The sequence below is a fragment of the Schistocerca gregaria genome, unplaced genomic scaffold, assembly GCF_023897955.1.
Source record: "Schistocerca gregaria isolate iqSchGreg1 unplaced genomic scaffold, iqSchGreg1.2 ptg000008l, whole genome shotgun sequence".
Lineage (NCBI taxonomy): Eukaryota > Metazoa > Arthropoda > Insecta > Orthoptera > Acrididae > Schistocerca > Schistocerca gregaria.
This window is the reverse complement of record NW_026061700.1, coordinates 1,749,948-1,762,017: the sequence shown is the minus strand read 5'-3', so window position 1 is coordinate 1,762,017 and position 12,070 is coordinate 1,749,948. Positions and strand designations below refer to the sequence as shown.

Sequence of the window (12,070 nt, the reverse complement as noted above, 5' to 3'; positions counted from 1 at the left end):
GGCAGTGCGTTCGGCCAGGCCCATCAGGTTCAGACGAGAGGCATTGCGTTCGGCCAGGCCCATCAGGTCCAGACGAGAGGCAGCGCGTTCGGTCAGGCCCCTCAAGTGCAGACGAGAGGCAGTGCGTTCGGCCAGCAGTATCAAGTGCAGACGAGAGGCGGCGCGTTCGGCCAGCCCTATCAAGTTCATACGAGAGGCAGCGCGTTCATCCAGGCACATCAAGTAGAGATGAGAGGCAGTGCGATCGGCCAGGCCCATCAGGTGCAGACGAGAGGCAGTGCGTTCGGCCAGGCCCATCAGGTGCAGACGAGAGGCAGTGCACTTGGAAAGTCCCATCAGGTGCAGACGAGAGGCAGTGCTTTCGGCCAGGCCCATCAGGTGTAAACGTGAGGCAGTGCAGTCGGCAAGGCACATCAGGTTCAGACGTGAGGCAGTGCTGTCGGCAAGGCACATAAGGTTCAGACGTGAGGCAGTGCTGTCAGCATGTCGGATCAAGTGCACTCAAAGCCAGTGCGTTCGGCCAGGCCCATCTAGTGCAGACATGAAGCAGTGCGTTCACCCAGGCCCAACAATTGCAGACGAGAGGCAGTGCGATCGGCCAGGCCCACCAAGTGCAGACGAGAGACAGTGCGTTCGGCCAGGCCCACCAAGTGCAGACGAGTGGCAGTGCGTTTGGCCGGGACCACCAAGTGCAGACGAAAGGCAGTGCGTTCGGCCGGTCCCACCAAGTGCAGACGAGAGGCAGTGCGTTCGGCAGGGCCCACCAAGTGCAGACGAGAGGCAGTGCGTTCGGCCGTCCCCACCAAGTGCAGACGAGAGGCAGTGCGTTCACCCAGTCGCAACAAGCGCAGATGAGAGGCAGTGCGTTCGGCCAGGCCCACCAAGTGCAGACGAGAGGCAGTGCGTTCGGCCAGCTCCACCAAGTGCAGACGTGAGGAAGTGCGTTCGGCAATGCCCACCAAGTGCAGTCGGGAGGCAGTGAGTTCGGCCAGGCCCACCAAGTGCAGACGAGAGGCAGTGCGTTTGGACAGGCCCACCATGTGCAGAAGAGAGGCAGCGCGTTCGGTCAGGCCCCTCAAGTGCAGACGAGAGGCAGCGCGTTCGGTCAGGCCCCTCAAGTGCAGACGAGAGGCAGCGCGTTCGGTCAGGCCTATCAAGTGCATACGAGAGGCAGTGCGTTCGGCCAGGCCCATCAGGTGCAGTCATGGGGCAGTGCGTTCGGCCGGGCCCATCAAGTGCAGTTGTGGGGTGGTGCGTTCGGCCGGGACCATCAAGTGCAGTCATGGTGCAGTGCGTTCGGCCGGGCCCATCAAGTTCAGACGTGGGTCAGTGCGATCGGCCGGGCACATCTTGTACAGTCGTGGGGCAGTGCTGTCACTAAAAGCCCATCAAGTTGCAGTCGTGAGGCAGTGCGTTCAAGTGCAGACGAGTTTCAATGCGTTCGGCCAGGCCCACCAAGTGCAGACGAGAAGCAGTGCGTTCGGCCAGGCCCAGCAAGTGCAGACGAGATGCAGTCTGATCGGCCAGGCTTACCAACTGCAGACTGAAACAGTGCGTTCGGCCAGGTCCACCAAGTGCAGACGAGAGGCAGTGCGTTCGGCCAGGCCCATCAGGTTCAGACGAGAGGCAGTGCGTTCGGCCAGGCCCATCAGGTCCAGACGCGAGGCAGTGCGTTCGGCCAGGCCCATCAGGTCCAGACGTGAGGCAGTGCGTTCGGTCAGGCCCCTCAAGTGCAGACGAGAGGCAGTGCGTTCGGCCAGCATTATCAAGTGCAGACGAGAGGCAGCGCGTTCGGCCAGCCCTATCAAGTGCATACGAGAGGCAGCGCGTTCATCCAGGCACATCAAGTGCAAACGAAAGGCATTGCGTTCGGCCAGGCCCATCAGGTGCAGACGAGAGGCAGTGCGTTCTGCCGTTCCCATCAAGTGAAGACGAGAGGCAGCGCGTTCGGCCATGCCAACCAAGTGAAAGAGGCAGTGCATACGGCCAAGCCAACCAAGTGAAAGAGGCAGTGCGTTCGGCCAGGTCCATCAGGTGCAGACGAGAGGCAGTGCGTTCCGCCAGGCCCATCAGGTGCAGACGAGAGGCAGTGCGTTCGGCCAGGCCCATCAGGTGCAGACGAGAGGCAGTGAATTTGGAAAGGCCCATCAGGTGCAGAGGAGAGGCAGTGCTTTCGGCCAGGCCCATCAGGTGTAAACGTGAGGCAGTGCAGTCGGCAAGGCACATCAGGTTCAGACGTGAGGCAGTGATGTCGGCAAGGCACCTCAGGTTCAGACGCGAGGCAGTGCTGTCGGCAATGCACATCAAGTTCAGACGTGAGGCGGTGCTGTCGGCAAGGCACATCAGGCTCAGACGTGAAGCAGTGCTGTCAGCAAGGCACATAAGTTTCAGACGTGAGGCAGTGCTGTCAGCAAGTCGGATCAAGTGCACTCGAAGCCAGTGCACTTGACGAGAGGCAGTGCGTTCTGGCCAGGCCCATCGAGTGCAGACAAGAGGCAGTGCGTTCGGCCAGGCACATCAAGTGCAGTCTTGGGACAGTGCGTTCAGTCGGGCACATCAGGTATAGTCGTGAGGCAGTGCTGTCGGCAAAGCCCATCAGGTGCAGTCGTGAGGCAGTGTGTTTGGCCAAGCCCATCAGGTGCAGACGAGAGTCAGCGCGTTCGGTTAGGCCCCTCAAGTGCAGACTAGAGGCAGCGCGTTCGGACAGAACTATCAAGTGCAGACGAGAGGCAGCCCGTTCGGCCAGCCCTATCAAGTGCAGACGAGAGGCACCCCGTTCGGCCAGCCCTATCAAGTGCAGACGAGAGGCAGCTCGTTCGGCCAGCCCTATCAAGTGCAGACGAGAGGCAGCGCGTTCGGCCAGCATTATCAAGTGCAGACGAGAGGCAGCGCGTTCGGCCAGCCCTATCAAGTGCATACGAGAGGCAGCGCGTTCATCCAGGCACATCAAGTGCAGACGAAAGGCATTGCGTTCGGCCAGGCCCATCAGGTGCAGACGAGAGGCAGTGCGTTCGGCCATCCCCACCAAGTGCAGACGAGAGGCAGTGCGTTCACCCAGTCGCACCAAGCGCAGACGAGAGGCAGTGCGTTCGGCCAAGCCCACCAAGTGCAGACGAGAGGCAGTGCGTTCGGCCAGCTCCACCAAGTGCAGACGTGAGGAAGTGCGTTCGGCCATGCAAACCAAGTGCAGTCGGGAGGCAGTGCGTTCGGCCAGGCCCACCAAGTACAGACGAGAGGCAGTGCATTTGGACAGGGCCACCAAGTGCAGACGAGAGGCAGTGCGTTTGGACAGGCCCACCAAGTGCAGACGAGAGGCAGTGCGTTTGGACAGGCCCACCAAGTGCAGACTAGAGGCAGTGCGTTCGACCAGGCACATCGACTGCAGACGAGAGGCAGTGCGTTCGACCAGGCCCATCGAGTGGAGACGAGAGGCAGTGCGTTCGGCCAGGACCATCGAGTGCAGACGAGAGGCAGTGCGTTCGGCCAGGACCATCGAGTGCAGACGAGAGGCAGTGCGTTCGGCCAGGCCCATCGAGTGCAGACGAGAGGCAGTGCGTTCGGCCAATCCCATCAAGTGCAGACGAGACGCAGCGCATTCAGCAAGGCCCATCAGGTGCAGATGAGAGGCAGCGCGTTCGGTCAGCCCTATCAAGTGCTGACGAGAGGCAGCGCGTTCGGCCAGCCCTATCAAGTGCATACGAGATGCAGTGCGTTCGGCCAGGACCATCAAGTGCAGAGGAGAGGCAGTGCGTTTGGCCAGGCCCATCAAGTGCAGACGAGAGGTAGTGCGTTCGGCCAGGCCCATCAATTGCATTCGAGAGGTTGTGCGTTCTTCCGTTCCCATCAAGTGAAGACGAGAGGCAGTGTGTTCGGCCGGGCCCATCAGGTGCAGTCATGGGGCAGTGCGTTCGGCCGGGCGCATCAAGTGCAGTCGTGTGGCAGTGCGTTCGGCCGGGCCCATCAAATACAGTCGTGGGGCAGTGCGTTCGAACGGGCACATCAGGTACAGTCGTGGGGCAGTGCTGTCACTAAAGCCCATCAAGGTGCAGTCGTGAGGCAGTGCGTTGTTCCAGGCCCACCAAGTGCAGACGAAAGGCAATGCATTGGGCCAGGCCCACCAAGTGCAGACGAGAGGCAGTGCTTTGGGCCAGGCCCACCAAGTGCAGACGAGATTCAGTGCAATCGGTCAGAACCACCAAGTGCAGACGAGAGGCAGTGCGTTCGGTCAGAACCACCAAGTGCAGACGAGAGGCAGTGCGTTCGGTCAGAACCACCAAGTGCAGACGAGAGGCAGTGCGTTCGGTCAGAACCACCAAGTGCAGACGAGAGGCAGTGCGTTCGGTCAGAACCACCAAGTGCAGACGAGAGGCAGTGCGTTCGGCCGGGACCATCGAGTGCAGACGAGAGGAGTGCGTTCGGCCAGGCCCATCGAGTGCAGACGTGAGGCAGTGCGTTCGGCCAGGCCCATCGAGTGCAGACGAGAGGCAGTGCGATCGGTCAGGCTTACTAACTGCAGACAGAAGCAGCGCGTTCGGCCAGGCTCACCAAGTGCAGACGAGAGGCAGTGCGTAGCTCCAGGCCCACTAAGTGCAGACGAGAGGCAGTGCGTTGGGCCAGGTGCACCAAGTGCAGACGAGAGGCAGTGTGTTGGGCCAGGCCCACCAAGTGCAGAAAAGAGGCAGTGCGTTCGGTCAGGCCCACCAAGTGCAGAAGAGAGGCAGTGCGTTCGGCCAGGCCCACCAAGTGCAGACGAGAGGCAGCGCGTTCGGCCAGGTCCACCAAGTGCAGACGAGAGGCAGTCCGTTCGGCCAGACCCACCAAGTGCAGACGAGAGGCGGTGCGTTCGGCTAGGCCCACCAAGTGCAGACGAGAAGCAGTGCGTTCGGCCAGGCCCACCAAGTACAGACGAGAGGCAGTGCGTTGGGCCAGGCCCACCAAGTGCAGACGAGAGGCAGTGGGTTCGACCAGGCCCACCAAGTGCAGACGAGAGGCAGTGCGTTCGACCAGGCCCACCAAGTGCAGACGAGAGGCAGTGCGTTCGACCAGGCCCACCAAGTGCAGACGAGAGGCAGTGCGTCGGCCATGCCAACCAAGTGAAAGAGGCAGTGCGTACAACCAAGCCAACCAAGTGAAAGAGGCAATGCGTTCGGCCAGGCCCATCAGGTGCAGACGAGAGGCAGTGCATTCGGCCAGGCCCATCAGGTGCAGACGAGAGGCAGTGCGTTCGGCCAAGCCCATCAGGTGCAGACGAGAGGCAGTGCGTTCGTCGAGGCCCATGAGGTGCAGACGAGAGACAGCGCGTTCGGTCAGGCCCCTCAAGTGCAGACGATAGGCAGCGCGTTCGGCTAGCCCTATGAAGTGCATACGAGAGGCAGCGCGTTCATCCAGGCACATCAATTGCAGACGAAAGGCAGTGCGTTCGGCCAGGCACATCAAGTGCAGACGAAAGGCAGTGCGTTCGGCCTTTCCAATCAAGGAAAGATGAGATGCAGTGCGTTCTGCCATGCCAACCAAGTGAAAGAGGCAGTGCGTTCGGCCAGGCCCGTCAGGTGCAGACAAGAGGCAGTGCGTTCGGCCAGGCCCATCAGGTGCAGACAAGAGGCAGTGCTTCCGTCCAGGCCCTTCAGGTGGAAACGTGAGGCAGTGCTGTCGGCAAGGCACATAAGGTTCAGACGTGAGGCAGAGCTGTCAGCAAGGCACATAAGGTTCAGACGAGAGGCAGTGCGTTCGGCCAGGCCCATCAGGTGCAGACGAGAGGCAGTGCTTTCACCCAGGCCCACCAAGTGCAGACGAGAGGCAGTGCGATCGGCCAGGCCCACCAAGTGCAGACGAGAGGCAGTGCGATCGGCCAGGCCCACCAAGTGCAGACGAGAGATAGTGCGTTCGGCCAGGCCCACCAAGTGCAGACGAGAGGCAGTGCGTTCGGCCGGGCCCACCAAGTGCAGACGAGAGGCAGTGCGTTCGGCTTGGCCCACCAAGTGCAGATGAGAGGCAGTGCGTTCGGCTGGGCCCACCAAGTGCAGACGAGAGGCAGTGCGTTCGGCCAGGCCCACCAAGTGCAGACGGGAGGCAGTGCGTTCGTCCAGGCCCACCAAGTGCAGACGTGAGGCAGTGCGTTCGGCCAGGCCCACCAAGTGCTGACGAGAAGCAGTGCGTTCGGCCAGGCCCACCAAGTACAGACGAGAGGCAGTGCGTTCGGCCAGGCCCACCGAGTGCAGACGAGAGTCAGTGCGTTCGGCCATGGCCACCAAGTGCAGACGAGAGGCAGGCAAGGCACACCATGTGCGGACGAGAGGCAGTGCGTTCGGACAGGCCCACCAAGTGCAGACGAGAGGCAGTGCGTTCGGCCATGCCCACCAAGTGCAGACGAGAGGCAGGCCAGGGACACCATGTGCGACAAGAGGTAGTGCGTTCGGACAGGCCCACCAAGTGCAGACGAGAGGCAGTGCGTTCGGACAGGCCCACCAAGTGCAGACGAGAGGCAGTGCGTTCAGCCAGGCCCACCAATTGCAGACGAGATGCAGTGCGATTTGCAAGGCCCATCAAGTGCAGACGAGAGGCAGTGAGTTCGGCCAGACCCATCAAGTTCAGACGAGAGGTAGTGCGTTCGGCCAGGCCCACCAAGTGCAGACGAGAGGCAGTGCGTTCGGCCAGGCCAACCAAGTACAGACGAGAGGCAGTGCGTTCGGCAAAGCCAACCAAGTGAAAGGGGCAGTGCGTTCGGCCATGCCAACCAAGTGAAAGGGGCAGTGCGTTCGGCCATGCCAACCAAGTGAAAGAGGCAGTGCGTTCGGCCTGGCCCATCAAGTGCAGTCGTGCGGCAGTGTGTTCGGCAAGGACCATCAAGTGCAGACGAGAGGCAGTGCGTTCGGCCAGGACCTATCAAGTGGAGACGAGAGGCAGTGCGTTCATCCAGCCCTATCAAGTGCATACGAGACGCTGTGCGTTCGGCCAGCCCTATCAAGTGCATACGAGATACAGTGCGTTCGGCCAGCCCTATGAAGTGCATACGAGAAGCAGTGCAATCGGCCAGGCCCATCAAGTGCAGATGAGAGGCAGTGCGTTCGGCCAGGCCCATCAGGTGCAGATGAGAGGCAGTGCGTTCGGCCATGCCCATCAGGTGCAGACGAGAGGCAGTGCGTTCGGCCATGCCCATCAGGTGCAGACGAGAGGCAGTGCGGACGGCCAGGCCCATCAGGTGGAAACGTGAGGCAGTGCTGTCGGCAAGGCACATCAGGTGTAAATGTGAGGCAGTGCTGTCAGCAAAGGCACATCAGGTTCAGACGTGAGGCTGTGCTGTCGGCAAGGCACATCAGTTTCAGACGTGAGGCAGTGCTGTCAGAAAGGCCCATGAAGTTCAGACGAGAGGCAGTGCGTTCGGCCAAGCCCATCAAATGCAGACGAGAGGCAGTGCGTTCGGCCAGGCCCATCCAGTGCAGACGAGAGGCAGTGCAATCTGCCAGGCCCATCAAGTGCAGATGAGAGGCAGTGCAATCTGCCAGGCCCATCAAGTGCAGATGAGAGGCAGTGCGTTCGGCCAGGCCCATCAAGTGCAGATGAGAGGCAGTGCGTTCGGCCAGGACCATAAAGTGCAGATGAGAGGCAGTGCGTTCGGCCAGGCCCATCAACTGCGGACGAGAGGCAGTGCGTTCGGACAGGCCCACCAAGTGAAAGAGGCAGTGCGTTCGGACAGGCCCCCCAAGTGAAAGAGGCAGTGCGTTCGGACAGGCCCACCAAGTGAAAGAGGCAGTGCGTTCGGACAGGCCCACCAAGTGAGAGAGGCAGTGCGTTCGGACAGGCCCACCAAGTGAAAGAGGCAGTGCGTTCGGACAGGCCCACCAAGTGAAAGAGGCAGTGCATTCAGCCAGGCCCATCAATTGCAGACGAGTAGCAGTGCGTTCGGCTAGGCCCATCAATTGCAGACGAGAGGCAGTACGTTCGGCCAGGCCCATCATGTGTAGACGAGAGGCAGTGAGTTCGGCCAGACCCATCAAGTTCAGACGAGAGGTAGTGCGTTCGGCCAGGCCCACCAAGTGCAGACGAGAAGCAGTGCGTTCGGCCAGGCCCACCAAGTGCAGACGAGAGGCAGTGCGTTCGGCCATGCCAACCAAGTGAATGGGGCAGTGCGTTCGGCCATGCCAACCAAGTGAAAGAGGCAGTGCGTTCGGCCTGGCCCGTCAAGTGCAGACAAGAGGCAGTGCGTTCGGCCATGCCAACCAAGTGAAAGAGGCAGTGCGTTCGGCCAGGCCCATCAGGTGGAAACGTGGGGCAGTGCTGTCAGCAAGGCACGTCAGGTGTAAATGTGAGGCAGTGCTGTCGGCAAGGCACATCAGGTTGAGACGTGATTCAGTGCTGTCAGCAAGGCACATCAGGTTCAGACGTGAGGCAGTGCTGTCAGCAAGGCCCATGAAGTTCAGACGAGAGGCAGTGCGTTCGGCCTGGCCCGTCAAGTGCAGACGAGAGGCAGTGCGTTCGGCCAGGACCTATCAAGTGCAGATGAGAGGCAGTGCGTTCAAACAGGCCCACCAAGTGAAAGAGGCAGTGCGTTAAGACAGGCCCACCAAGTGAAAGAGGCAGTGCGTTCGGACAGGCCCACCAAGTGAAAGAGGCATTGCATTCAGCCAGGCCCATCAATTGCAGACGAGTAGCAGTGCGTTCGGCCAGGCCCATCTGGTGCAGACGAGAGGCAGTGCGTTCGGCCAGGCCCATCAACTGCAGACGAGAGGCAGTGCGTTCGGATAGGCCCATCAACTGCAGACGAGAGGCAGTGCGTTCGGCCGAGCCCATCAACTGCAGACGAGAGGCAGTGCGTTCGGACAGGCCCACCAAGTGAAAGAGGCAGTGCGTTCGGCCAGGCCAACCAAGTGAAAGAGGCAGTGCATTCAGCCAGGCCCATCAATTGCAGACGAGTAGCAGTGCGTTCGGCTAGGCCCATCAATTGTAGACGAGAGGCAGTGCGTTCGGCCAGGCAAATCAAGTGCAGACGAGAGGCAGTTCGTTCGGCGAGACCCATCAAGTGTGGACGAGAGGCAGTGCGTTTGGCCAGCCCTATCAAGGTCATACGAGAGGCAGTGCGTACGGCCAGGCCCATCAAGTGCAGACGAGAGGTAGTTCGTTCGGCCAGGCCCATCAAGTGCTGACGAGAGGTAGTGCGTTCGGCCAGGCCCATCAAGTGCAGAGAAGAACCAGTGCGTTCGGCCAGTACCACCAAGTGAAAGAGGCAGTGCGTTCGGCCATGCCAACCAAGTGAAAGAGGCAGTGCGTTCGGCCAGGCCAACCAAGTGAAAGAGGCAGTGCATTCGGCCCGGCCAACCAAGTGAAAGAGGCAGTGCGTTCAGCCAGGCCCATCAATTGCAGACGAGTAGCAGTGCGTTCGACCACACCCATCAAGTGCAGACGAGAGGCAGTGCGTTGGGCCAGGCCCATCAAGTGCTGACGAGAGGCAGTGCGTTCAGCCAGGCCCATCAAGTGCAGTCGTGGGGCAGTTCGTTCGGCCGGGCCCATCAAGTGCAGACGAGAGGTAGTGCATTCGGCCAGCCCTGTCAAGTGCATACGAGAGGCAGTGCGTTCGGCCAGCACTGTCAAGTGCATACGAGAGGCAGTGCGTTCGGCCAGCCCTGTCAAGTGCATACGAGAGGCAGTGCGTTCGCCAGGCCCATCAAGTGCAGACGAGAGGTAGTGCGTTCGGCCAGGCCCATCAAGTGCAGACGAGAGGCAGTGCGTTCGGCCAGGCCCATCAAGTGCAGACGAGAGGCAGTGCGATCGGCCATTCCCATCAAGTGCAGACGAGAGGCAGTGCGTTCGGCCAGGCCCATCAAGTACAGACGAGAGGCAGTGCGTTCGGCCAGGCCCATCAAGTACAGACGAGAGGCAGTGCGTTCGGCCAGGCCCATCAAGTGCAGCCGAGAGGCAGTGCGGTCGGCCAGGCCCATCAAGTGCAGACGAGAGGCAGTGCGTTCAGCCAGGCCCATCTAGTGCAGACGAGAGGCAGTGCGTACGGCCAGGCCCATCAAGTGCAGACGAGAGGCAGTGCGTTCAGCCAGGCCCATCAAGTACAGACGAGAGGCAGTGCGTTCGGCCAGGCCCATCAAGTGCAAACGAGAGGCAGTGCGTTCAGCCAGGCCATCTAGTGCAGACGAGAGGCAGTGCGAACGGCAAGGCTCATCTAGTGCAGACGAGAGGCAGTGCGTTCGGCCAGGACAATCAAGTGCAGACGAGAGGCAGTGCGTTCGGCCAGGACAATCAAGTGCTGACTAGAGGCAGTGCGTTCGGCCAGGACAATCAAGTGCAGACGAGGGGCAGTGCGTTCGGTCACGCCCATCAAGTGCAGACGAGAGGCAGTGCGTTCGGCCAGGCCCATCAAGTGCAGACGAGAGGCAGTGCGTTCGGCCGCGCCCATCAAGTGCAGACGAAAGGCAGTGCGTTCGGCCAGTCCCATCAAGTTCAGACGAGAGGCAGTGCGTTCGGCCGGGCCCATCAAGTGCAGACGAGAGGTAGTGCGTTCGGCCGGGCCCATCAAGTGCAGACGAGACGCAGTGTGTTTGGCCGGGCCCATCAAGTGCAGACGAGAGGCAGTGCGTTCGGCCGGGCCCATCAAGTGCTGTCGTGGGGCAGTGCGTTCGGCCGGGCACATCAAGTGCTGTCGTGGGGCAGTGTTTTCGGCCGGGCACATCAAGTGCTGTCGTGGGGCAGTGTTTTCGGCCGGGCCCATCAAGTGCTGTCGTGGGGCAGTGCGTTCGGCCGTTCCCATCATGTGCGATCGTGGGGCAGTGCTGTCGGCAAAGCCCAACAGGTGCAGTTGTGAGGCAGTGCTTTCAGCCAGGCCCATGAAATGCAGACGAGAGGCAGTGCGTTTGGCCAGGCCAATCATGTGCAGACGAGAGGCAGTGCGTTCGTCCAGGCCCATCAAGTGCAGACGAGAGGCAGTGCGTTCGTCCAGGCCCATCAAGTGCAGACGAGAGGCAGTGCATTCGGCCGCGCCCATCAAATGCAGACGAAAGGCAGTGCGTTCGGCCGGTCCCATCAAGTTCAGACGAGAGGCAGTGCGTTCGGCCGGGCCCATCAAGTGCAGACGAGAGGTAGTGCGTTCGGCCGGGCCCGTCAAGTGCAGACGAGACGCAGTGCGTTTGGCCGGGCCCATCAAGTGCAGACGAGAGGCAGTGCGGTCGGAGAGGCACATCAAGTGCAGACGAGAGACAGTGCGTTCGGACAGGCCCATCAAGTGCAGACGAGAGGCAGTGCGTTGGGCGAGGCGCATCAAGTGCAGACGAGAGGCAGTGCGTTCGGACAGGCCCATCAAGTGCACAAGAGAGGCAGTGCGTTCGGCCAGGCCCATCAAGTGCAGACGAGAGGCAGTGCATTCGGCCGCGCCCATCAAGTGCAGACGAAAGGCAGTGCGTTCGGCCGGTCCCATCAAGTTCAGACGAGAGGCAGTGCGTTCGGCCGGGCCCATCAAGTGCAGACGAGAGGTAGTGCGTTCGGCCGGGCCCGTCAAGTGCAGACGAGACGCAGTGCGTTTGGCCGGGCCCATCAAGTGCAGACGAGAGGCAGTGCGTTCGGCCAGGCCCATCAAGTGCTGTCGTGGGGCAGTACGTTCGGCCGGGCACATCAAGTGCTGTCGTGGGGCAGTGTTTTCGGCTGGGCCCATCAAGTGCTGTCGTGGGGCAGTGCGTTCGGCCGGGCCCATCAAGTGCGTTCGTGGGGCAGTGCTGTCGGCAAGGCCCATCAGGTGCAGACGTGAGGCAGTGCTGTCGGCAAGGCCTATCAGGTGCAGACGTTAGGCAGTGCTGTCGGCAAGGCCCATCAGGTGCAGACGTGAGGCAGTGCGTTCGGACAGGCCCATCAAGTGCAGACGAGGGGCAGTGCGTTGGTCGAGTCCCATCAAGTGCAGAAGAGAGGCAGTGCACTCGGCCAGCCCCATCAAGTGCACACGAGAGGCAGTGCGTTCGGCCAGGCCTATCAAGTGCAGTCGTGATCAGTGCGTTTGGCCAGGCTCATCAAGTGCAGACGAGAGGCACTGCGTTCGGCTAGGCCCATCAAGTGCAGACGAGAGGCACTGCGTTCGGCTAGG

General features: G+C 61.2%; 2 protein-coding genes across 2 annotated transcripts; both read left to right on the top strand.

Annotated features, from left to right (window-relative positions):
* Window positions 1-541: 541 nt before the first annotated feature.
* LOC126301104 (uncharacterized) lies at window positions 542-982 on the top strand. The gene has a single exon (XM_049991693.1). It carries the CDS (start codon window positions 542-544, stop codon window positions 980-982), a length of 441 nt encoding a protein of 146 aa, XP_049847650.1.
* A 9,849-nt stretch (window positions 983-10,831) lies between these two features.
* Window positions 10,832-11,740, top strand: LOC126301103 (uncharacterized). Its single transcript, XM_049991692.1, has one exon. The coding sequence runs from the start codon at window positions 10,832-10,834 to the stop codon at window positions 11,738-11,740; it is 909 nt and encodes a 302-aa protein (XP_049847649.1).
* The last annotated feature ends 330 nt before the right edge of the window (window positions 11,741-12,070 follow it).

Bases quoted from the DNA above. Each gene is read 5' to 3' on its own strand.
- LOC126301104 (XM_049991693.1), top strand. From the start codon at position 542: ATGAAGCAGTGCGTTCACCCAGGCCCAACAATTGCAGACGAGAGGCAG.
- LOC126301103 (XM_049991692.1), top strand. From the start codon at position 10,832: ATGCAGACGAGAGGCAGTGCGTTTGGCCAGGCCAATCATGTGCAGACG.